The sequence below is a fragment of the Lepidochelys olivacea genome, assembly GCF_965140295.1.
Source record: "Lepidochelys olivacea isolate rLepOli2 genome assembly, chromosome: 22".
NCBI lineage: Eukaryota > Metazoa > Chordata > Testudines > Cheloniidae > Lepidochelys > Lepidochelys olivacea.
Window position 1 is genome coordinate 14,354,980 of NC_140432.1, and position 26,463 is coordinate 14,381,442.

The 26,463-nt window shown below is 48.1% G+C and overlaps 1 protein-coding gene across 4 annotated transcripts in view; it reads right to left on the bottom strand.

The window, feature by feature from the left end:
• GRIK4 (glutamate ionotropic receptor kainate type subunit 4) overlaps positions 1 to 26,463 on the bottom strand; it is a 303,965-nt gene that overhangs the window by 25,861 nt on the left and 251,641 nt on the right. For 3 of the 4 annotated variants that reach the window (XM_084611848.1, XM_084611845.1, XM_084611847.1), the window contains 2 exons: positions 19,601 to 19,708; positions 18,252 to 18,455 (listed from right to left, as the gene is read on the bottom strand). In XM_084611848.1, coding sequence (XP_084467974.1) covers positions 18,252 to 18,455; positions 19,601 to 19,708 — 312 coding nt within the window. The remainder of the gene's footprint in view (positions 1 to 18,251; positions 18,456 to 19,600; positions 19,709 to 26,463) is intronic. The other variant, XM_084611846.1, reaches the window with a different exon arrangement.

Consider the following 26,463-nt stretch of genomic DNA (forward strand, 5'->3'; position numbering starts at 1 on the left):
CCAAATAGCACTGGTGAAATATTTTGGTGACAAAAATATTCTTAATAAAAAAACAGCCTGGGGGGGGAGGGGGAAACTTGCCAACTTTTTTTTTCCTGACATTGTTTTTGAACCAAATCCTTTTGTTTTTCTCTCTTCCCTGCCCCTCTTTTTCATGGGCAAAATGAAGGAAAAAAAGGAAAAAAGTGGAGGGGAGGATGAAAGGGAAGGCAGAGAAAGAGAAAAGGAAATATAAAAAAAAATGAACATTTTCAAAACACTTTTGAAACCGAAGATTTCCATGAAAACCCCCGAAACTTGCTCCTTGTAGAATGAAGTTTATTTCAGGGTTTTGTTTGTTTGTTTGTTTTTTTCCTTCAAAAAAGATCTTTATCATTTTTCAATCTCTGCAAACCCCAAAGGAAGGGTGATGGGCTTGATTCTACACCCACTGAAATCAACTGACTTCAGGGGGAGCAGGATAGGGCCCTTTAAAGAGCACTATTGTTCTTGGAGGAAACAGCTCTTTCCTTTATCCAGCACCCGTCAGGCCAAGAGAAGAGAGTTTGCCAAGTTCAATACAAGGGTCAAGTGGCAGGTTGAAGAGACACTGGTGGCCATGTCACCAAAAACACCAAAACCCTGGCTGGGTCAGCACGGGGCAGTTTTCCTTACTGCTCCCACACTGGCTCTGTTCTGTGCTCCCACAGCTGTCCCTACTGCACCTTCCCCCAGCCCGGAACTCCCAAAGCTTAAAGTGAAGTGAGGGACATGATGAACCTACCCCCGCCCCCAATGTATTTATTTTTCGGAAGAGGCTTTATATACCTTAACGGGGCAAAGCCAGCTTCCCCGCCCACCTTTACCCCAGCACAGGTGTGTGGTGATCCCCAGATGCAGGGAAACCAGGGCTGTTCTGCTACATGGGGCAGGATTTGGGGAGGCCATAAAAGGGGGCACACACCTCCTATGTGGCATGCGCCATAATTCTGCGAGGAGGCTTTGGGGTGGAGCGGGGCAGCATGGGGGAGAAGCAGAGAACCGAAAACCAGAAGGGAACAGCAGATCATTTTGTCTGACTTCCTGCACGTTCACATGCCCCACCCAGTTACTCCTGTACTGAGCCCAATCACTTGGATTAGACTAAAGTATAACAGCCCTCAGAGACTATTGTGTGCCACAGGCTGAGAACAGGAGGGACCAAGGTACATCAATGCCCAAAGCCCCTGGAACGGCAGGGAATTGAAATATGTGCAGATCATCCTAGCAAGCAACCTATGCCCTATGTTGCAGAGGAAGGCAGAAAAACACACACACAAAAAGGAAAAATAGACCTCCCTCCCCCCGCCCAGGTCCCTTTCAATCTGATTAGGGAAAATTTCCTTCCTCACCCTGAAAATGGCAATCAGTAAGAACCACCAGCCAAGCACCAGAGAAACAATTTCTGTTCAGCCTCAGAACACCAGACCCACTCTCTCCAGTGTCCTATCTCCAGCCAAGGCCATCTCTGGTGCTTCAGAGGAAGGAGAAAATAAAACAAGTCCAGAATGCAAGGAGAGGGTCTATTTCCTTCCTGACCCCATAGGCAAGCAGCTGAAGCCCTGTGCAGAATCTAACGCCGATCCATTAGTGAACACTAGCTACTGCAACCTCAATACTGTAGTCGCACCTGTGGAGCGGTTCCATAGCTGTTTTGTGGCTTGGGAACCCCAGTGAATTGCAGCGCAGTTAGGCTCTCTGGCTTGTGAGATGCATAGGAGACAACAGCCTACTACTGCTGCCTGCAAATATATTTGGTCTAATATGAACAGAAATGTTTGCATGAAATAAATGAACAACAACAATCAACTATAAAAAACAAAATCTTTTTCTCCCTTTGTACTGAAACAGTGTAGGAAACTGCTAGCTAGAAGAGTTAGAAAATGAAATCCGTGATAAACCAAGTGTGAAAATAGTTATCTTAGATTTATTATTTAAGATAAGTGAAATTAAAACAAGCAAATGAAATAATCCCCCATTAGAGACCATCAGCAGAATTTGAACTGTCAGCACTGCAGCCCAGACCTGGGGTTAAAGGAATCTCTCCATCAGCTGGCAGCAGAAGCAGGCTGCTATCCTCTATGTGGGCCAACCACTAGAGGGCAACACAATACACATTCTCACAAGGTTGTAATACACTTAAATGCCATCAATGGGATAAAGCAAATTAGATTTTAAAAAAATCCATCCAGATTTAATAATCTTCTAATGCAGCTAAGTGATTTTAATTTTAAATATGATTATTATTATTATAGCTCTCTTTAATGGCTTCAATTGCTTTTTTTAAAAAAAAAAAAAAAAAAAAGGTCTGCACTCTTCTCTCAAATATATGTTTCTGTTATTTGCAGGGTAAGAGGGAGCTGTCCCAGTCATGCAGGTGGGGGGAAAAAACAGCTTGTGTTTGGCATCCCTGAGTTTCACAAGGTTTGCAAGGCAGTCAATGCACTATAAAGTCTTGAAGGCCTGATAAAATGTGCGACTTATTTCTCCAGATCCGTGCCCTAGTTGTAAATGCACTGTGAGATGGCAAATTTGTATGTGTGCTTCCCTCTGCATGCTGCCTGAACCTGCCGCTGTTGCAGGATTTTCTTAAGAATAACTGGATTAATCATCTTCTGGCAGAAGAGGGCAAAAAAAACCAACAACAACACAACCTTCCTCCATTCAAAGTCTCTGGGCTAAAGGGCTATAAAATACAGGAGAAGCAGCAACAGCAAAAGCAAAATATTGGTTTATTGGAGCTCTGCTTTATTAGCTGCAGGAAGAAAGGGGGAAAAAGGCTAGCAGAGCAGGAAAATCTACCCATGAGTTAGCAGAGTGCATGGGTCGAGGAGGTGACAGAATCATAGAACTGGAAGGGACCTCGAGAGATTATATAGTCCAGTCCCCTGCACACGTGGCAGGACTAATTACACCTCATGTCACATTCTGGGCACATAAGATTTATTGGAGTAACTGGTGCCAAATTTTGTGACTGTATGCAGCTATAGATGATGCTTATTAAGTTTAGGCTGGAATTAGTCACAGGTCAGGGGGAATTTCTATCTATCCAGCTTTCCACCTAAGGTATTTTAAAAAGATATCTATCGTCATAACCTGGCATGGTGTCTAGATACTCGATTAACTGGTGTTATATAAATACCACCAGAATACAAAAGATTGGATCTATTGATCTGCATGCCATGGTATCTAAGAAATTCTATCATTCGAGGAAGCCTAAGATAGACCAAATAGGAGATCGCCAAAGAGTGTATCTGAGGTGCTAACCAGAATAGCACTAAGAATGCTCTTGTCCCACATCAATCAACAGGTCAGTTTTCTTAATCCCTTCTCTGGTTGCAGAGCTTCTGTGTACATGGTCCTTCCCCGTGTCTCCCAACGCCAAAGGGGTATCTTCCCCGTTTCAGCTCAGCCATGGGGCCCCTTTGGCCTTAGACGTGGTTGTGATCTACAATCAGCTGTGTTGGCTGCTGTGACATCTCTTTCCAAAGCACAGCTGCAGCCAGTGCAAAGGATTCTGGGGCACATGTGGAAACTCAAAAGACACCCAGTGCAGGTGACTGAGCACAGAAACAGGGACATGCTTTTCCAGGATGAAGTGACACAGGTCGGGAGGGAAGGCTTAGAAGGGAGAATACAGAGGACCCACTGAGCCAGCATGATGACCTTTCTCTCTGCATAAATGGCATGGTGCTTTAAGGAGGAGGAGGTTTGTACCTCCACCTAATGGTAAGATCAATTCCGCCCGTGTGCCACGAACAATGTCTGTGTGATAGCTGTTGAGCAAAAGATAGGTGGGAGTCAGTGGACTTGTAGGCAGGAGAGCTCAGCAACTAACTACATATAAGTTAGCAACTAACTGTGGTGTTGGTCCTGCTTTGAGCAGGGGGTTGGACCAGATGACCTCCTGAGGTCTCTTCCAACCCTGATATTCTATGATTCTATGTGAGGAAAGTAGTACCCCTAAGAGATAACCATGGTTGGACGTGGGCAGAGGCTACATGTTTGATACAACATCCCTGAGGGAGGAGAAACTAAGTCAGATTGTCCTGGCTAGAAGCAAAGCAACCTCTACAATCCTGGAAGACTTGGTTCCAAGGTTACCGCATTTCAGTGTCACAGTAAATCCTATTTCCTGTACTGTATGTCGAGAAGGCTTACACAAATTTGAAGAGATTGTTCGCCTGAGACTGTGGAGATAGGAGAAACTATTCTTTTTAAAATATCCATCTTCAGTGATGAAGAAAGAAAAACCTATATAAAGGAATCACAAGTGTCCTTTATGCTGAATATAGGCCCCTTGCACACAAACTCACAGCATTTTCTTCTCCTGGCCAGGAATTATTTTGAGCATCTAAACTTGTTGACCGAGGGTCAGATCCTCAACTGGTATAAATTAGCATAGCTCCACTGATGTTAATTAAATGTAAATTAGCATAGCTCCACGTATTCTGTGCCTGAATATCATCTGACTAGAGCTTGTGCCTTTTGCCTCAAAACAGCCAAGAGAGACAGGGTTTTTCCCCACCATGACTCACTAAGGTCAACGTATCTTAGTAACACCGGGAGCTTCGCAAATGTTAAAGCTCTACACCCACTCCCCATTTGAACAGAGGCAGAAGTTATTTTGATTTCATACCGCTACAACTTGGGAAGACATGCATCTTCCTTGCTTGCTGCTTTTGCACTCTGCCCAAGTTCAAGCTATTTGTGCGTCTCACGCTGCCATTGTCTACACTGTGTTCCAGCTATAAATGTTAAATAAACTCAAAAAAGACAAAGTGCATTATTGTAGCGCAGCCAGATGCTTCCAGAGCAGAAGATTGCTGAAATGAGAACAAAACACTCGCTGGATCAGAGGATCCCCTGGTGGACTGGCGTTTGAAATGAAATGTATGACCTGCCTTAACTAAAGCTGCCATTAAGCATTACTGCTGTCTGTGTTCTGAACACACATGCGGAAACACACTCACGCTGCAGCTGGGAACGTTATTAACTGGTGAGGCTAAGCCTGGATTCTGAGCTGTCACACTATTAAACAGCCTTAAGAAGTAAAACGCTGGGATTTTCCATCCAGAAGACATGGCTCTCTCCTCCAGTACCGCCATCACTGTAGAGGCAGACGTGGCTCATCCTGACGCTAAAGGTGATAGATGGCGCATGATGTCAGTCAACAGTTTGGTAAGAAAGGACCTCATGCAAAAGTTCCCCGTGGCACTTAGGACGGCCTGGGAGATGATCCCTTCCCTGGCCCTTAATAATAGCAATGCCTGTTTTTTATAGAGCATTTCTCATCACTAGATCTCAAAGCCCTTTAGATCCTCACAACACACCTGTGAGGTAGGGGATTATAATTATCCGAATTTTATAGATGGGGAACTCAGGCAGAAACTTAGCGAAAACCCCGAAGACTTGGTGGTTTTGGGCAGATGATTTTGTGTGACTTCACCCCTGGTGACACACACCAGGTTGACAGGCCTGGAAGCGCTGGGCTTTAGGAGTGTGAGTCCTGGACTTCCAATGAGATCTCTGCTCCTAAATCCCTTAACAGTTTCTGAAAAATCCTGTTGTTTTATCCACAGAACAGGGACGGGATGATCAATGTCAGGGCAAGCTTCTCCTGCAGCGTCCACTCATGTGCTTCGCCCCTGGACCATGTCTGAGCTAGAAAAGGGTGCTTCAATCTTCTTGACTCATTCAGTTCTTAAGACTGCCAACTAAGGGCCAATTAGTGCCATCACATGGCAACTACCTTTAGTCACTATGGAAACAGGCTTGATTCCAGCCAAAGACCTAGATGATCTCGATGCAGAAGTCTCCATGGTTCATCACCCTTCGAGTCCATCAAAGGGGAGAATTTTCATTCTGGTTTGCCTAAGGGTGGAAGGGAATAGAGCACGATATCACAGCACTTGAGGGAGTGGCTGTGTGCATCCGATATTTTTACACCACATGCTAGGGATGGGAGAACCAGTTCGGACAAGAGCAGCGCTGTCAAATCACTATCCCCCCTCTATAACTGAACCTGAAACTCTCAACAGCAATGGAGCAAAGGTGTGTGGGGCCCTGATCTGCTAGCGGGTAATGCCTCGCAAAACACTTGGCCCGGTCTTCCCATCCCAGCCTGTCTCAGCTGCTTCAAGTGGACACTTCTTCCTCCAGCTCCCACATGAGGCATCCTGCCAGCACCAACACCTAGCAGAAATCAGCTGTGCCGTGCTCCTGTGCTTTCTCTGCTCTTAAGTCCCAAGGATCCCACCGGTATCCTCCCCTGACCCCAGGCCTTTTTAAAGAGTCTGAAATCTTCGGCTAACATTCCCCACCTTCCTATGGGTTTTTTGATGCCTCTGAACTACCAGGTCCTGGCTGCAAGGGGTGGGGGATCTGAAATACCCCAGGATATAACTAATCTGGCAAAACTCCTAGTAGCCGGGGTGGCACCTTGCCTCTTTCACCTATTTTGTGCCATCCAAACTGTTTTCCAAGTCTAGCACTTTGGGGAGGTGGTTATTTCTTGCTGCCTTTATTCCCTTCCCCCAACCCCTCCAAATATATTGAGGCTTGGTTGATACTTAAAACTGATACAGGCATTGCTAAGTCAGCCAGGGGGAGTGAAAAAAACACACACCCTAGTGATAAAGCTATGTCGACAGCCCTTCAACCCCGGCGTAGACACACCTGTGCCAGTGGAAGAGAGCTGCTGTCGACACAGCTAACGTCACGTGTGAAGGTGGTGTTCTTACTCCTTCCATCAGCCTACGCTGCGTCTATACTGGGGCAACGTCGGCGCAGGCTCTCTAGCGTAGACACAGCCTTACGTTCCTCACTGTCTGCAGTGCAGCTGCAATGCAGCTGAGCTCTCTGTAGGCTCACAAGGCTGGATGAGGAGTTTTTAATAGCAGAGTTTGTTCAGCTGACAGCCTGCTCACCTGGCTAGTGGTTAGCGCGTGCTCAGCATTGCAAGGGAACGTGTGATGCTCCGAACGAGCGGTCTGTCTAGATCAAACCTGCCGAATTGCACTGTGGGTGTGGCTGGTCTGTATGGATCCATGTACTGGCTGTTTACACTCCAGCTGCCCACTGGGTTTTACAGTAGCCATTTGGCACCTGCTGCAGCTCCCATTGTAGTCAATGGGAGCAGCAGGGTCGGGCCCTAGAACTTGATATTGTTACGTACATTTGAAGCGAGGGAGCTGCTGTTTTTAAGGCCATGTGTGAATCGCCGGCTTGTGAATGGCAATAGACCAAAAGCCCCAGGGGCTGAAGTCTGCTGTTCACCACAGCACAGAGATCAGGAGCAGGACAAGCTTCTCCGCCAGCCCCACTTCCAGCAGTGTCTCTCAGCCCCAGTGCTGAGTCACCACCTTCAGGAATGGAAGCAAAATTCAGAGTCTGTGGTCCTTTGGGGCCTTGGCAACAGCAAGGGTGCAGAACTGTGGGACATGGATGCTTATCCACTGGGAACAGCAACCCGACCATTTCACGCAGACCACCAAACAGCCACTAGCAGGGACAGCGCTCGCTTCCAAGGCGGGTTGGATTCAAACAATGGCCTAGCAATGAAACACTCCACAACCCCTTAACAATCCTTAACAAGCCCTTCAGTCTCACCAGGTCCTAGGAGGTGTCAAGTGCTCTCAGCGTCCACTGAAGTCAATGGGAGTTGAGGGTGCCCTACACTAAAAGGCTGCTTGGGCCTAATTTCAGAGCATGCCCTAAACCTAAGGGACCGCCGTCGGGACCCGTTAGGTTGGTGTGGTCAGCATGCTTCGTGATGGGAGACTGGCTGATCTGAACCAAGCCTGAGTGTGTGCGCTCTGCGGATTGCACCTGATTGGAGCCTGAGACTTGCACTCGGGTCCTGTCAGGTTTGGGTCTGATTGCAAGAATCTACCCCACCCTTCCAAAGAGGTGTTCAGCACCGGGCAAGGTGAGCAGCCAGGTTGGCTGGAAGTGAACTATCCTAGAGGGTCCGGTCCTATTTAAAGGAGCACTGATCCTTTCTGCCTACCTGCCCTCTGGGCTCTGCTGTGGATTCAGACTAAAGAAGAAGAACCAGCTCAGCATGACTCTCAACGTGCTGAGAGCGAGGAGAGTTCTGCAGGATGTAACACAGGGCAATTAAAGACACCTCTGTTGGAAAAGATGGCTGCAAACCACAGAATTAGTAACACAGTCTCCATAGCTTACATGGCAGACTCTTCCTTAGATGGTGACGCTCCCTTTGCTTATCCTCTCTATCTCTTCTTTCCACCCCCTCAACCTATTTGTCTTATTTGGCTTTACATGAGTCAGATCTACCAATGCAGTATCACGCGAATGTACTCCCTGCACCCTCATCCCTCCGCCCTGCTTTTCTAACTGAACACTGGTACCAACACCCTATGGTACTGCAAAGTAAAGAACAAACTGCTACGAGGTGGAGGGAAGGATGCAGGTTGTTTGTCACACCTGCCAGAGACACATCACCTGGTTTTTAAATAGTTTGTTTTGTGCTTGATTACCTCACCCCCATAGGAAGGTACTATCCTGGCCCAACACAGCTAACCCTAAGAACACTCACAGAGTTGTTCTTGTACCCACAACTAGGCACTTTCGAGAGATGATTGAAATGACAGAATCATAGAATAACAGAGTTGGAAGGGACCTCTGGAGGCCATCTAGTCCAACCCCCTGCCCAGAGCAGGACCAATCTCAACTAAATCATCCCAGCCGGGGCTTTGTCAAGCCTGACCTTAAAAAATTCTAAGGAAGGGGATTCCACCACCTCCCTAGGTAACGCATTCCAGTGTTTCACCACCCTCCTAGTGAAAAAGTTTTTCCTAATATCCAACCTAAACCTCCCCCACTGCAACTTGAGACCATTACTCCTTGTCCTATCATCTGCTATCACTGAGAATAGTCTAGATCCATCCTCTTTGGATCCACCTTTCAGGTGATTAAAAGGAGCTATCAAATCCCTCCTCATTCTTCTCTTCCGTAGACTAAACAATCCCAGTTCCCTCAGCCTCTCCTCATAACTCATGTGTTCCAGTCCCCTAATCATTTTTGTTGCCCTTCGCTGGACTCTCTCCAATTTCTCCACATCCTTCTTGTAGCGTGGGGCCCAAAACTGGACACAGTACTCCAGATGAGGCCTCACCAATGTTGAATAGAGGGGAACAATCACGTCCCTCGATCTGCTGGCAATGCCCCTACTTATACACCCCAAAATGCCATTGGCCTTCTTGGCAACAAGGACACACTGTTGACTCATATCCAGCTTCTCGTCCACTGTCACCCCTAGGTCCTTCTCTGCAGAACTGCTGCCTAGCCATTCGGTCCCTAGTCTGTAGCTGTGTATGGGATTCTTCCGTCCTAAGTGCAGGACTCTGCACTTGTCCTTGTTGAACCTCATCAGATTTCTTTTGGCCCAATCCTCCAATTTGTCTAGGTCACTCTGGACCCTATCCCTATCCTCCAGCGTATCTACCACTCCTCCCAGTTTAGTATCATCTGCAAACTTGCTGAGGGTGCAATCCACACCATCCTCCAGATCATTTATGAAGATATTGAACAAAACCAGCCCCAGGACCGACCCTTGGGGCACTCCGCTAGATACCGGCTGCCAACTAGACATGGAGCCATTGATCACTACCCCTTGAACCCGACAATCTAGCCAACTTTCTATCCACCTTATAGTCCATTCATCCAGCCCATACTTCTTTAACTTGCTGGCAAGAATACTGTGGGAGACCGTGTCAAAAGCTTAACTAAAGTTAAAGAACAACACATCCATCACTTTCCCCTCATCCACAGAGCCAGTTATCTCATCATAGAAGGCAGTTAGATTAGTCAGGCATGACTTGCCCTAGGTGAATCCATGCTGACTGTTCCTGATCACTTTCCTCTCGTCTAAGTGCTTCAGAATTGATTCCTTGAGGACCTGCTCCATGATTTTTCCGGGGACTGACGTGAGGCTGACCAGCCTGTAGTTCCCAGGATCATCATTCTTCCCTTTTTTAAAGACGGGCACTTCATTAGCCTTTTTCCAATCTTCCGGGACTTCCCCTGATCGCCATGAGTTTTCAAAATAATGGCCAATGGCTCTGCAATCACATCCGCCAATTCCTTTAGCACTCTTGGATGCAACGCATCCAGCCCCATGGACTTGTGCATGTCCAGTTTTTCTAAATAGTCCCAAACCACTTCTTCCTTCACAGAGGGCTGGCCGCCTCCTCCCCATGCTGTGCTGCCCAGTGCAGTAGTCTGGGAGCTGACCTTGTTCGTGAAGACAGAGGTAAAAAAAGCATTGAGTATGTTAGCTTTTTCCACATCCTCTGTCACTAGGTTGCCTCCCTCATTTAGTAAGGGGCCCACACTTTCCTTGGCTTTCTTCTTATTGCCAACATACCTGAAGAAACCCTTCTTGTTACTCTTAACATCCCTCGCTAGCTGCAACTCCAGGTGTGATTTAGCCTTCCTGATTCCATTTCTACATGCCCGAGCAATATTTATATACTCATCCCTGGTCATTTGTCCAATCTTCCACTTCTTGTAAGCCTCTTTTTTGTGTTTAAGATCATCAAGGATTTCACTGTTAAGCCAAGCTGGTCGCCTGCCATATTTACTATTCTTTCTACACATTGGGATGGTTTGTCCCTGTACCTCAATAAGGATTCTTTAAAATACAGCCAGCTCTCCTGGACTCCTTTCCCCCTCATGTTGTTCTCCCAGGGGATCTTGCCCATCAGTTCCCGGAGGGAGTCAGTCTGCTTTTCTGAAATCCAGGGTCTGCATTCTGCTGCTTTCCTTTCTTCCTTGTGTCAGGATCCTGAACTTGATCATCTCATGGTCACTGCCTCCCAGATTCCCATCCACTTTTGCTTCCCCTACTAATTCTTCCCGGTTTGTGAGCAGCAGGTCAAGAAGAGCTCCACCCCTAGTTGGTTCCTCCAGCACTTGCACCAGGAAATTGTCCCCTACAGTTTCCAAAAACTTCCTGGATTGTCTGTGCACAGCTGTATTGCTCTCCCAGCAGATATCAGGATGATTGAAATTGCCCATGAGAACCAGGGCGTGCGATCTAGTAGCTTCTGCGACTTGCCAGAAGAAAGCCTCGTCCACCTCTTCCCTCTGGTCCGGTGGTCTATAGCAGACTCCCACCACGACATCACCCTTGTTGCTCAGGCTTCTAAACTTAATCCAGAGACTCTCAGGTTTTTCTGCAGTTTCATACTTGAGCTCTGAGCAGTCATACTGCTCCCTTACATACAGTGCAACTCCCCCACCTTTTCTGGCCTCCCTGTCCTTCCTGAACAGTTTATACCCATCCATGACAGTACTCCAGTCATGTGAGTTATCCCACCAAGTCTCCGTTATTCCAATCACATCATAATTCCCTGACTTTGCCAGGACCTCCAGTTCTCCCTGCTTGTTTCCCAGGCTTTGTGCATTTGTATATAAGCACTTGAGATAACCCGCTGATCGCCCCTTGTTCTCAGTATGAGGCAGGAGCCCTCTCCTCTCACACACTCCTGCTCGTGCTTTCTCCTGGTATCCCGCTTCCCCACTTACCTCAGGGCTTTGGTCTCCTTCCCCCGGTGAACCTAGTTTAAAGCCCTCCTCACTAGGTTAGCCAGCCTGCTTGCGAAGATGCTCTTCCCTCTCTTTGTTAGGTGGAGCCAGTCTCTGCCTAGCACTCCTCCTTCTTGGAACACCATCCCATGGTCGAAGAATCCAAAGCCTTCTCTCCGACACCACCTGCGTAGCCATTCGTTGACTTCCATGATTCGATGACCCCTACCCCGGCCTTTTCCTTCCAAGGGGAGGAGGGACGAGAAGACCACTTGCGCCTCAAATTCCTTTATCCTCCTTCCCAGAGCCACGTGGTCTACAGTGATCCGCTCAAGGTCATTCTTGGCAGTATCATTGGTGCCCACGTGGAGAAGCAGGAAGGGGTAGCGGTCCGAGGGCTTGATGAGTCTCGGCAGACTCTCTGTCACATCGCGAATCTTAGCCCCTGGCAAGCAGCACACTTCTCTGTTTTCCCGGTCAGGGCGGCAGATAGATGACTCAGTCCCCCTGAGGCGAGAGTCCCTGACCACCACCACCCGCCTCCTTCTCTTGGGAGTGGTGGTCGTGGAACCCCCAACCTTAGGACAGTGCATCTCATGCCTACAGCAGCTGACAGGGGACGTTGGGTGCACAGCTAGTCTACCAGGGAATATGCTCATACAATTGTTACCTTGTCCTCCCTCTCTAGCAGTTTGTTTCATCCACCTGTTGCATCTTGTTGTTAACCTAGACAGTAAATGCTTTGGGGGCAGGGACTGTCTACTACACGTCAGTGCCGTACTTCTCACGGTGATGCTCTGATCCCTGATTGGAGCCTTTTACGAGCCACCACAACACATATAATAAATAAGGAATGAGGACGACAGGGGTGACTTGTAGCAAGGCTGCAGCTTAAGTTCCTGCTGATTAAGTTGCATGGTGAGCAACTTGTCCCTTAGTTTAGCCTCATTCTTTATGAAAATGAGGGATGAGAGACAGGTGGATTCGAAGCCTTTGATAGCTGTTGCTTCTGAATCCCTCAAAGCAAACCTTGCTCCCCAGCGCTGTCACAGCACGGGAGTTAATCCCTGAAGTCTCATCACAAGAAGACGCACAGGCACTGCAAAGAGACAGTGAGCATAGCCAGCCACTCGCTACCAAAAGGCAGCCAATGCAGTTGTATCAGAATAAAGGGGAAGCTGTCACATTGCCTGGAAAATAGTTATTGGCTTGCATCAGGCTAGTGAATGCCTTCTGGCTCTAGGATGAGAGAGCCATCAGGGACTCAAAGTGAGAGATGATATTGTAAAAGGAAAAAAATGAGACATATTCTCTCAGCCCATCCCTGCAGGCTGGGGCGCTGAACACTAAGCAATGTGCAAGCTCTGTTATTCTTCCCTGTTTCCTTGTGATAGTCAGTGCTCATACAAGGTGTCAGCCTGACAACTGGAGATTGAAGTGTTCAATCCAGCCACAGGGTAGGAATAGCAAAGGAAGGTATGATGCTGTCTTACTACTGTGCCTCATTCCTGAGCCCACCTCTAAGGATGAGAAAGGAAGCCAGTCTTCACGGCCCTTGATTCACAAAGGCACCTATTAGCATGCTAGTTTCCGGGAAATACGAATACTTTTATTAGGAACTGGGTGGATTCCTCCCAAATGAATTTCACCTCCATCAAACCACCATCAGATGGTAACAATTTTATGTGATCACTGGCCTGAGCTGGATCCAAACTGCTGACCTACATATGAAAGACGATGGCCCTTTCACTAATCTCCTGAGTCATCCTGTCTGCGTGTTCCTCAGCTCTTAATTAGTTTTGCGTACAGGTCGATAGATATGTACTTGTCTATTTGGGTCAATAACAAACTTGTATTTCTATAGCATCCTTTTCATTCATATCTTAGGGCCCTGCAGAATTAGCCATAATAGAATTACCAGCACTAGAGATTTAATCAATGGCTGGTTAAATTAGAAGCAATACAATGAATACTTTTTCGTTCCAGTACCTAGCCGCTCTGTGGAGATTCAGTGCCCCAGGGGCTGGGGGTCATCAGGTCAAATACTGTAGCAGGATATTAAAACATGGATGGATAATTTTCTGACCTTTCTAGTTACACAGGCTAAGAGCATGGTAACCAAATCTCATGCTTCTGGCCATTTACGGATCTCCTGTAGGGGTCAGGAAGGAATCACCCTCTAACCATTGTACATCACTGCATAAGCAATTAGGTGCTTTGCCTTCCTCTGCACCATCAGGTATTGGCCACTGTTGTAGGTACGGTAACACAGCTGAAGGACAAGAGGTCTGAACTGCTATGGAAAATGCCTCACTGAACAGCACAGAAATCACAGTCAAGGGGTACGATCCTAGGAGGGGTTACAGTGGCTTTAAAAACCTTTGTGCCCTGATTCTGAGCTGCTCTGAGAGCTGGAGGGGCCCCTGGCATAACTTAGGCAGCTCTCGGGACCTGTCTGTCAGCCTCCCAGAGCTGCTCTGGGGGCCACAGTTCTGCCTGGAATCTCCACAGGGCTCCTGTACAGAGTTTCAATTCTGCCAGGACTTTTGAGGAGATCCTCGGAGGGCAGCCTTCCCTCTGTCATCCACAGGGACTAGGCTGTGAAAATCCTCTCCTAGCCAGATATGGATTATTTAAAGCTCCTTAACACCACCTTAGCCCTCTTATCCAGCTACAGGGGCCAAGAAGGGGCTGACTGACTATCCTACCCCGTGTTGTTACTGATAATCATTCATGGGTGGGGAAGCTTCCTCTTCATCTAGTCCTGCTAGATCAACCAAGAAAAGACACGCTCCAAAATCTTACCTCTTTGGCATTTACAGAGCCCAATTTGCGATGATGGCCGCTAAAGCTCAGATCCTGCAAACACTTAGCCACGAGCTTAACTCTACACACGAGGGCAGTCCCACCAACGTCTATGGGGCCACTCAGGTGCCGAGCGCGAAGTACATGTAAAACACCTGCAGGATCAATGCTTAAGTCTGTGGGTGCAAAAAACCCAGCAATAAAACCTGCAGATGCAAAACTGCCTGTAAAATTAGAGGGCGGGCTGCCAATCAGGCCCCTTGATGCTAAGGTACTTTTGTAGTTTTATTCACTAAGCAAATGTGCATGTTTTATTTAAAAGAGAAAAAAAAACACCCCACACACATGCGTGTGCGCGTGCCCAGAAATGACTACGTCCAATTCAGTGAGAAACCAGAGCTCAGATTCTGTCCTAAATACTAATGAGGTACAAACCCTATTTCTGTTGTGAACTTAATTTCTGTTGGGTTGAGCTGCTTTTCCCAAATTGCTCTGAGCTGGGATCCAGGTATGGGGCTGGAATACTTCAGACCCTTCGATTGGGAAGGGATATGAGCAGCAGAGTTTGGTGGCTTTGACTTAGGCCTTGTCTATACTGGCGTTCCAGCCACTGCTTAGCTGCACATGTGCAAACCTCTAGTGTAGGCATGATTTACACTGGAGTAGTGTGATCTGTACAGTGCAGCTCACCCCAGTAAAAGCTCCTGGCAGACACGGGGTGAATGGCCTTTAGTATACAGGAGTTCAGACTACATAATAAATAATAATAATACCTAGCTCTTATATAGCACTGTTCATCTATAGATCTCAAAGCACCTAACTCAGGAGGTCAGTAGCATTATCCTCATTTTACACATGGGGAAACAGAGGCACTGAGAGGTGAAGGGACTAACCCCAGGTCACCCAGCAGGCCAGTGACAGAGCCAGGAATAGAATCCAGGATTCCTGAGTCTCAGTCTAGTTGCTAGCCACTTGGACCACTGCCCCCGCCGTGCATTAGATAATGGTCCTCTCCGGCCTTAAAAAGGTAAGAAAATTTGTGTCTGGCTAGAGACGTGCAATGGTGCAGGTATAGTGGTGTCTAGACTGGGAGTTCTGCCAAGTGAATTATTATTCAGTCTCTCGTGAATTATTATTATTATTTCTATAGCAGTCATGCCTAGACAGGCCATTCATCTGGTTTTAAACTGGACAGTCCTGTTTTTAAATAGTTTGTCTCCTGTTTGCTACGGAGACAAAACTGGACATGGTTTTGCCAGTAGCCTGCACAGGGGATGCCATTTTGAAAAGCACAGGGATCCCCCCAAGGCCTGCAGGAGCTAGCATGCATGGTGCAGGCGAAGTCCTGCTGCCAGCTCGTCAAAATGGCATTCTCCTGGAGGCATGATCTCACACGTGCTGTGCATGCGAGATCATGTTGTCAGGGCTGGGGTCACACCATTCCCATCCTAGCGGTGCTTCAGAGACGCAGTCATGGACCACTATCCTGTTGTGCTGGGTGCCACACAAACACCTAGGCGGCACATGTGCAGTTCAGTACGAGAGCCCATGTGCTGAATAAACCCAGAGAAAGTATCCTGTGTACAACCTCCCTCCCATTTCCATTGCTAGTGGCACTGAGGGTGGGTTGAGTGGGAACAATGAGATGGAATTAAAAAGGAAGTTACATTTGTGCTGAATGTCAGGGGAAAAATAAACCTTCCTCAAGTATGAGCTCTACCTGGCTGCCGGATCTATCAAGGGAAGAGACATTTGAAGCTGGTCTGGAGAAAAACACTCGACATGGTACTGTAGGGAATATCCCTGCACTGGCTGGTAGGGTTGGGAAAGACAGGGTCAGAATCAAAGCCCACTGAAGGCAACTGAAAGATTCCAATGGCCTCTGGCCTGCACAGGAACAAAAACCCTCCTGAACTGGAGTTAAATGAGTTATAAATACTTTGTTTCTGTGCGGAGGTGGTTCAAACACTTATGTCCCCAAAAATCAGCAGTTAGCATTCAATAGAGAGGCGCTGTCAAGGTTAGTAGGCCAAAAATGTCACGGGTGTGTATCTTTCTTCCCTTTGTTTACAGAGATCACACACTGCTTTGTGTGCTTTCCTCCTCACCTTCCGAAAGAAATGCCGCAGCGCTGTTTTATATATAGCTAGAGATGGATAAAATCTATGCCAACAGCCCCAAGGATTTGCAAACAGTTGGCCAGAAAAGAAAAAAAAAAAAAAAGAGGCCACAATCATAGCTGGGGTCAGTTTCCATATCTCCATGGGGAAGGTGGATGGTTTAGGAGTTAGGATGCTAGTTTGAAAGAACTGCTCTGCCACAGGCTTCTTGGGCAAATCATTTAACTCTGTGCCTCAGGATAATGGTACTTCCCCTACTTCACAGGGACAAGGATGTTGAGAGGATAAATACATTAAGGACTTGTCTACAAGACCATTTAGTTTGCGGCAAACTGGGGCATGAATCTAGCCTGCCACACCCAGCTGTCTGCATGCACCCTGCTGACACATGCTAACCGCTGGTTAGGGTCCTTTGACCTCTGCCACTTTGAAACAGGAGTAGATTAAAGAGTGCTAACGAAGCCAGCTTGCTTCAAGCTAAATGTTCATGTGGACAAACCTTAAGGATTGTGATCTGTATCTGATCGATGCATCTGAAGAAGTGGGGTTTTTACCCACAAAAGCTTATGCCCAAATAAATGTTAGCCTTTGAGGTGCCACTGGACTCGTTATTGTTTTTGTGGATACAGACTAACACGGCTACCCCCGGATACTTAAGGATTGTGAGGCACTCTACTACAGTGACAGGGGCCAGATAACTACCTTAGATGGATTTTAATGGAGCTATGGTGATTTCCACCAGCTGAGTTCTGCAGTCCAGTTCACAAAAGCACCCCTATAACACCAAGCCAGCGAGCAAACAAATACAGGTTTCAATAATACCACACTTAATCATTTGCTCTTATGTACCTGGTTTTAACAAGGACCTCAAAGCATTTTCCAAACCATATTTACTTAAGCCTCAGGGTCCTGAAGAAAGGATAATTATCCTGTTTTGCTAGTGGGGAGAAACTGAAAGATGGAGAGGTGACACAGACTGTCCACACTCACACACTCAGGGAGTCACTGGCAAATTCAGAAACAGAACCCAGCAGAGACCTCAGATTTCCTGCTCCACCCACTGGACAGCATTCCCAGCCACAGCTAGGAACAGAACCTGGCAGTCATGACTCCCAGGCCCCTATCTAACTAGACCCTGAATCCTGACTTTGAGCCTCCTGCTCCAAGCACCAGATAACATCCCCCCCCAGCCCCTGAGCCTGGGCTGGGTCCAAAGAGTGGGGCTCATTGAAAAGTTTTTGCTGAAACTGTTTTTCTGTGAGAACTTTGACTGTCAGCTAAACAAAAGTTTTTGCAGAAAGTGTCTGGTTTTTTTGCAGAAACTGTTGTTTCTATCAAAAACTTTCTGTCTGAAAACCCTAAACTTGTGGGTTTTTTGCCAGAACATGCTTTTCTTTTTAATGAAACATTGCAATTTTCCAGGGGGTGGGGAATGATTTTCCAACCAGCTCTACTCAGGACTCCCAGGCCCCTACTCCAACTACTAAATCGCATTCCTTAATGCAGCAAAGGCAAGGATCCAGCAGGCCTCGTTCCTGCTCTAACCACTGGGAGCACTGTCACAGTGAGTTAAAATGCATTTACAATTATGAAAAAAACACTTTTAATGCAGATATTCATGTCAGATTCTCATTTACTGAATAAAACCACAATCATCATCATCATCTTATGATTCCTTATAAGTACTGAAGCCCTTTGCTGTTGTGTTATTTAACTCTTATAAAGGCTTAAAACAAATGCTGTTTCACTCACCCGAGCAATGAGCTCTCCCACCATGCCAGTCCAGGTGCCATTCACCTCGGGCACGCCATACACCCCGTCACCAACCAGGCGGATCTTATAGTTGAAGTGCAGGATCTCCGCCAGCTCCTTCAACATGTCCACGCAGAAGCCTTCATAGCGGTCGTTCCCCTCCAGTGCCTGGTGGTTCCCCTTCAGCATTAAATAAGGGTTTTCCTGCATTGAAACTGGGCAGCTGTCATTCCCATCTTAGCCATAGGATCACAACAGCTCTGCATTTAGCGTGAATCAGTAAGCGGGGCTGATGAAGGAGGCTTACTGGGAAGTGCCATGGGAGGCAGGGGCTCTGGCAAAAGAAACTGGCCAGATCTTCAGTCCTGCTCTGTCCCTTTGACCTCCTCATGGGATTGGGGTGAAAGAGGGGACCAAAAGCTGGCTTCAAGCACCAGTTGTGCATTCTGCTTGCCTAGGAAAATCCTTAGGTGGTGTAAAGATAGAGTAGGCAGTTCTGTGCTACTTGCTCCTACTCCTTCCGATGTCAGTGGAATTCTCTGAACAAGTTTGATCTACAAGGGGTAGAGGGCATTCTAGGCCGTGGCCAGAGTTCCAACAATCTTGAACTAGCTGGAAATAATTCAGAGCAGCCCCAAGGCTGCTGGGGCGTGTGTGTGTCAAACTGGCTTCTGTAGTCGCAGCCTTGGTGGCTGGAGAGTTAGGGAGGGAAAGACAGTATAAGGACACCTCTGCTGTAGTTTGGGCCTTGATTCAAGCAGAGCTCATCTGGACCCATAGAACTGGCTCCCAGCGTGTTTCACGGGCGTGTAGATGTTAGCAGCAGGGGCACTGGTAAAACCTCAGTGGGGTAGTGGACTCTGGGCAAGATGGGGGGGCAGGCAGCACAAGGACTTTGTGAGGTGAGGATAGTAGCGATGTACCCTCTATTCCCAGTCTATTACAATTATATTCATCTTAATCATTTTTAGTAATTTTTATGGAGAGAAGGGACAACTCTCCTACCCCACCTAACAGCTGTATCCGGAACAAGAACATCACTCGGAGATGAATTTAAAATTGCAGCTTATCCCCATCACAGTCCTCTCCCCAGCTGCTTCTGAACTCATCAAATATCATTTCCATATGAAACATCAACTTGAGTTTAATTACACTGTCATAAATTGTCCTCAATGCTGTAATTAGAGATTTGATCTTCTGTTCTTTATGAAATCAGTGTGCGGCGCTGAATGCAGGGGGCAGAGGAGGGGTGGAAGAAGGGAATAATATCCTGGCTGATTGAGAATGACATCCCTAGACGCTGGGCTGGAGAAGAGCTAACGGGAGCTGTCGGTGACCCCCTCACTTACCAGGATGGTAGTGACGATGAGCGTGGTGTTGAAGAGACTATCTGATATGTTGGAGGAGAAGATTCTGTTGTCCATGGTAAGTCCTTCAGAAACATGCCAGCGACCAATCTGTAGCGGTAAAGAGCAGAATAATGAAATTTACCGTGCAAATTACCATACACGCCCGCCATATGGCTGCTGTGACTGACAATGATCAGGCCAGCCCTGTGAAAGATATTTATTAACGCTCCATTACCTTTACAGTGCACCCCACCAACATTATGGCAGAGAGATTATTCCGCTGGTAGGCAGCCTTGGCACACGCCACTTCTGCCACAGCGCTAAGAAGCACCCAGGTTCAAATTGCTAGCGGTTAATTCAGGCATCTCTACTGTGACCACAGCCAGGCGCCTGATTCGGAAAGGTGCACAGGAGGGGGATGGGGTGCTTGCTGTTATTTGATGCACCAGGACTAAAGCTTTGTCTTCGCAGCTGTGTTTTTAACACAAGATAACTATGCACCTGAGCTATCCCACTGTAAAATCCCAGTGGAGACAAGGCACTGTGGTTTTAGCCCAAGGTAGCTAGGTGGGATCAGTGCTATACCCCCACCCATGATTCATCCTCATAGAAACCACAGTGCTTTCTCCCCACCAGGATTTTACCTCAGGAGTTCCATTCCTGGTTCTGACACTGATTCACCAGGCAGCCTTGGGCGAGTGACTTTTCCTCACAGCTACCCATCTGAAGGGGATCACAATACATGACTGACCTCAAAGGGTGCCAATAGGCTCAAGTCATGGTAAAGTACTCTGAGATCCTTGGAGAATAAGCCCTACAGGACGTAGTATCACAGCCTCCTGGCCTCCATTACCAAATATCAGATCCAACTGGTACAGTGCCGACACGAACGTCTTCTAACCTTGCCATGCGGCGTCACCTTAACAACGGGCTTAGAAACTAACCCACAGCCTCAGCAGCACTGCACAGTGATTAATCTCCCCGAGCCCCTGCCCGCACGGCCGCCTGGAGATTAATTAACCCCCCAAACTACAGCACTTAGGCTAATCAACCCCAACAATTCTACACAGAGACTAAGCCACCCTATCCAAACCTTGGTGTTATTGTATTAAAACTAATTACCTGTCCAACGCCCTGGAAGAGAGAGACAATTCCTGCCTGACGCTATGACATGCGTGTACAGGACAAGGCCGCAACAAGGTCATGTAACAGGCAGCAGGTCTCATCCATTCTATCCTTGGCAGAGTCCCTTTCCCACTGGGAAGCCTCTCTGCACCTTATAAGATCCCAGCCCTCAGCCTGTTGCGGAGCTGACTGTGGAGTAAATCCCTTGACCTTGCTGAGGCGAGTTGTCTTTCTTGTACTGCTACCCTAAAAGCTAGGCGATGACCCCATAATGTTTGGGGTGCCTGCAAGGAACTCTTCGTAGCAAAGGTCATCTGTTCCATGATGCTCTAGTACCGGCCCAAGCAGACTCGGACACTGGAGTTCTAAGGCAAATTACCCCTTTGCTGTGCCATGGTTGGCAGAGTGCTAGGAATAAATCCATTTCCCTTTGCACCAGGTGTAATCTAATTATGTTAGGGAGAGAGACGGAGGAAGGTAACATCGGTTATAGGTGGAGCTAGCTGGAAAACAGGAATTCCAGGTAGCAAAAAAATGGAGGGTTCAAAATCAGTTTTTCTTATGCATGAGAATGAGACAGAGACCTGCTCGCAAACTGACCCCCCCGTGGTGAGGGCACTCACTGGGGACGTGAGACACCCGGGTCCAGGCCCCGGCTTGGAATCAGGCAGAGCAGGACTTGCCCCGAATTCATCGGAAGCTTCCACAAAAGTTTTGAATCTGCTTTTTCTGACATGCTACGTTTCATTGAAACGTTCCTGACCATCTCTAATTACAGGCCTGATCCAGACCTGATATAAATGGGTGCATCACCCTTGAAATTAACAGAGTGACATTGATTTACCCCAGCTGCGGAACTGGCCCTGTGAGGTCAATGGCTTTTCTTGGCAGTACTTTTCCACCAGCATGACTCATGTCTGATAACCAGTGTGGCTCCAGAGTAATTTCTCAACTCATTTTCATGATCCAAATGCAATCTGAAATAACAGCAACACTTCCTTAATAAGGACTGGGTGACTCAGAGAGCTGGGAATGGGAGGCAAGCGCTGTACAGCACTTCTAGGATGCTGGTTCAAATCCAGCTCAAAATGCTAACTGACCTCAAGGTGTTGTCCCTTAAAGCACATTTGTTGCATCCGCCTCCCATCCCCATATCATAAGGAGGCACAAATCGTATGTGGCAATGGGGCAGTGATGAAGAAGCGCTTGGAAATACCCAGAACCAGGGCAACTTGGTCCGTCATCTCTGCACAGAGGCAAGGGACTGACTGGGCTGTCAAAGGGCTCACAGAGCAGATTTGCAGAAAAACAAATTAATGCAGAATTCAAAATAGCCACCAGAGTGTTAAAGTCCATAACATACCCAGTAGTCCTTCCTAGAGACCCAGCACCAGCACTGTCAAGGTTAGGCCTCTGGCCAAGCCAGGTTAGGTGAAGTGGGTTAGGGCAGGGCAAGCCACGCTTCCCTGGCCTGGCTTCATGTGGAACTGGCTCCTGGTGGAAGCAACCAGCCTATGTGGCTTGTTAGGCCCTGATTGGCCTCTGCTTGCTCCCTGCCCTTCTAGGGGCAACTCTTGCTGGTTCTGCCTGCAGCTGATCGTGCGATGCCTCTCTAGGCAGCACTGGTGGTCCAAACTCCACCACCTTCTTACGGCAGAGTGTGCCAAGGCAATGGGCAGCAAGCGCTTGGTACAGCCCACACCAGGGCCATACACAAGGCATTTCCCTAGAGGTGGCACGTCGAGGTTGGAGAGTGAATAGAGGAACCGCATGGCAGCGTGTGGTAGCTCATGCTATATCTGCTCTGCAGATAGCACAGGGAAAGTTCAGCCTCCAGGGCTGCCAATCTGGCACCTTTCACAACATGAATGCTGCTCCGGGAAAAGCACGTGTCACACCAGGATTTCAGTGTGCACCATAGCCATTAACTCATCAAAGCTCACAGCCCCTCCATGAGGCTAGGAAGGGCCATTAGCCTCGCCTGACAGATGAGGGGACCGAGGCACAGTGATTGGCAGCAGGTCACAGAGCACAAGCTGGGAATAGAACCCAGGAGTCCTTGGCATCTAGACCAGGGGTGGGCAAACTACAGCCCACGGGCTGGATCTGGCCTGCCAGCGGTTTTAATCCGGCCCTTGAGCTGCCGCTGGGGAGTGGGTTCTGGGGCCGGCCCTGCTCTGGTGCTCCAGCCGGGGAGCAGGGTTTGGGGCTGCTGCACGTGGCTCCGGGAAACAGCGGCATGGCCTCCTCTGGCTCCTACGTGAAGGGGCAGCCGGGGGCTCCGTTCTGCACACTGCCCCTGCCTCGAGTGCTGGCCCTACAGCTCCTATTGGCCGGGAACCGCCTGGGCCGTGCCTCTGCATACGAGCTGGAGAAGGGACATGCTGCTGCTTCTGGGAGCTGCTTGAGGTAAGCGCCACCTGGAGCCTGCACCCTCGAACCTCGCCCCGTGCCCCAACCCTCTGCCCCAGCCCTGATCCCCCTCCCGCCTTCCAAACCTCTCGATCCCAGCCCAGAGCACCCTCCTGCATGCCAAACTCATCCCCAGCCCCACCCCAGAACCCACACCTCCAGCTGGAGTCTTTGCCCCTGCTCCCCCCACCCCAGCCCAAAGCCCCCTCCCACACCCTGAACTCCTCATTTCTTGCCCTACCCTGGAGCCCGCACCCCCAACCAGAGTCCTCACCCCCAACCCCAATTTTGTGAGCATTCATGGCCCGCCAGACAATTTCTATTCCCAGATATGGCCCTCGGGCCAAAAAGTTCACCCACCCTGATCTAGACCTTGTTGAGCTCTATTCGAAAATCAGCCTCGGTTTAACTCAAAATCAATCTAGTTACCTCTGTGCAACCCCCTAATATAGACGCACTGAAACAGCTTTCATTGTGCCTTGGCTGAGTGCAGTAATCAGTCTGGGGCAGTCCCTGCATTGAAGTCCATGGGAGTTTTGTCATTCACACAGTCAACAGTGTGCTCTTGTTGCCAAGAAGGCTAACAGCATTTTGGGATGTATAAGTAGGAGCATTGCCAGCAGATTGAGGGATGTGATCATTGGGTATTGGTGAGGCCTCATCTGGAGTACTGTGTCCAGTTTTGGGTCCCACACTACAAGATGGATATGGAAAGAGTCCAGCGGAGGGCAACAAAAATTATTAGGGGGCTGGAGCACATGACTTATGAGGAGAGGCTGAGGGAACTGGGGTTATTTAGTCTGCAGAAGAGAAGAATGAGGGGGGATTTGATAGCTGCTTTCAACTACCTGAAAGGGAGTCCAAAGAGCATGGAGCTAGGCTGTTCTCAGTGGTGGCAGATGACAGAACAAGGAGTAATGGTCTCAAGTTGCAGTGGGGGAGGTTTAGGTTGGATATTAGGAAAAACTTTTTCACTAGGAGGGTGGTGAAACACTGGAATGCGTTGCCTAGGGAGGTGGTGGAATCTCCTTCCTTAGAAGTTTTTAAGGTCAGGCTTGACAAAGCCCTGGCTGGGATGGTTTAGTTGGGGATTGGTCCTGCTTTGAGCAGGGGGTTGGACTAGATGATCTCCTGAGCTCCCTTCCAACTCTGATATTCTATGATTCTATAGATGCAGGATCAAGCCTTTAAACTCGGGCTTCACTGATATAACATGATGGATTTTAGCTACACTGGACTTTATCACAAGGCTAGCACAAGGCCCCAGTCACCTGCTATAACAACTAGACAACATTCCCTCCCCTCTTGCTTCTCTAAGATAGCGATCAGTTCTCAGTAACGCATTATTTTGTCAGATCTGATAATGGGAGATTAGTGACAGATTATCTTTAATTTTAACAACTCTTGCTGTTGTCAGATTCTTCCCTTCCCTGCTGGCATACTGTAATTGACTGCCTCCTCCTCCTCTGGCATGACAGATGATTTGACCCTTCTTGTAGCATAACACTGAGGCTAAATACATCGATATGTCAAGGTTATTCCCACTCCATGCTGTGCTTGGTACTGACTCCCTTGATGGTATGGTAATGGCATTAATTGACTCCCCACAATGCTCAGTGCTTCTGAAGTTTAATGTACTGGAAGATTACTAGGATCCTCAGATCTTTTCTCTCTCCAATGCAGATGCCAAGGAAATGTTAATCATATACATATATATGATTTTTATATACATATATACGTTTCTTTATATAAATAAAGAACCACCAATAAAATCTCTTCAATACTCCTCAAAAAACGATCAGATACCCTATCCAGAACTGGGGAAGATGGCCTTGTGATTAAGACCCTGAGGATATGTTTACATAGTCTGTGGCAGTGAGCCTCCCAACCTGGATTGACAGACTCAGGCGTGTGGGACTCACTCTACCGTGCTAAAAATAGGGCTTTGACATTGGTTATCAGGCTGGGGCTCGGCTCTGAGGCCCACCCCCTATCCTAGGCTTCAGAGCCCGAGAGCCACCCTGAGTTGCAGCGTCTACATAGCTACATAGAGTGAGTCCCACACGCCTGAGTCTGTTGGCCCAGGCTGGGAGGCTTGCTGCCACGGGCTGTATAGATGTACCTGACTAGGCAAAGACTCAGGAGAGCTGGGTTCAACGTCTGGCTCTGCTACAGACTCCCTGTGTGGCCTCGGGCAAGCCACTTAACCTAGTTTCCCCCTCTGTAAAATGGGGATAATTGCCCTTCCTTTGTCTGTCTTGTCTATTTAGATTGTAAGCTCTTTTAGGCAGGGACTCTGTTACCAGGCATACACACAGTACCTACCATACCTCTGTTAGGGCCTCAAGGCATTACTGTGATACAAATAATGTGTATCCAGACAGGGCAGCTGAACCTGTGAAGAATAAGACAGCAGCCTTGGCTGCATCCCTCCCTAACCTCCCTGGGAAGACAAGGTCTCTAGACTTCGCTGCCCCACAAAGGAGTTATCGGAATGTGCGATACCCTCACAGATTTATCATCTCCATAGAAAATGGCCGCCAGCTAACATAAGATGAGCATGGTGTGCCAGTCCCACTCCTTCAATCCCTTAAACTCCCATGGTTGACAGGGATTGGCACAAATGAGCCTGAGCTCCCAATCCCTTAAAGCACAAGGTGGCAAAACACCACTCAAACAAGAAAAGGAGTACTTTCATTACGTGCCTTTTCTGCAGCTCCCCGCAGGCCTAAGCAGCAGGTGATGCCAGGGAGAGATGACATGGTGAGACCATTCTGTAATCACTTGACGCAACAAGCCCCTCCCCCCCCCATCTTCACCCTTGCAACTAGGGTCCAGGGTAAAGCTGGCTCTGAATATGAATGCCTTGAAACAACTAGACACCTCCAGCACGATGAAGGTGGATTTCTTCTGAGCTCTGATTAGCAAGCAGTGTCCTGCTGAGCTCATTTCTCACATTCCCCCAACACACACACTCCTCATGCCCGAGAAAGAGAGTTTGCATTTGAAGAGCCTTGTCGATGCTAACAGGTAGGGGAGGTTTCCGGCAGGAGACATAATTAGGCACTTGGCAAACAGCTCCTTATCAGCCCAAAGAGAAATGGGGATTAGAATCTCTTGCAGAACAGAAACTTGGAGGTAGCTGCACAAATCTGCCAGGCCTGCTGCTGCTAAAGGATGCTGGAAGACCCCTATTGCAGGACAATGAGCTCACAGCCACTGAATGCCTAGCATGCTCAGAGGGGCTGGCAGCTAACATGCGGAGGGTCGCCTATTAAACCTGCATGACTAACAGACACACGTGACAAACCTGTGGGTCTCCCTGG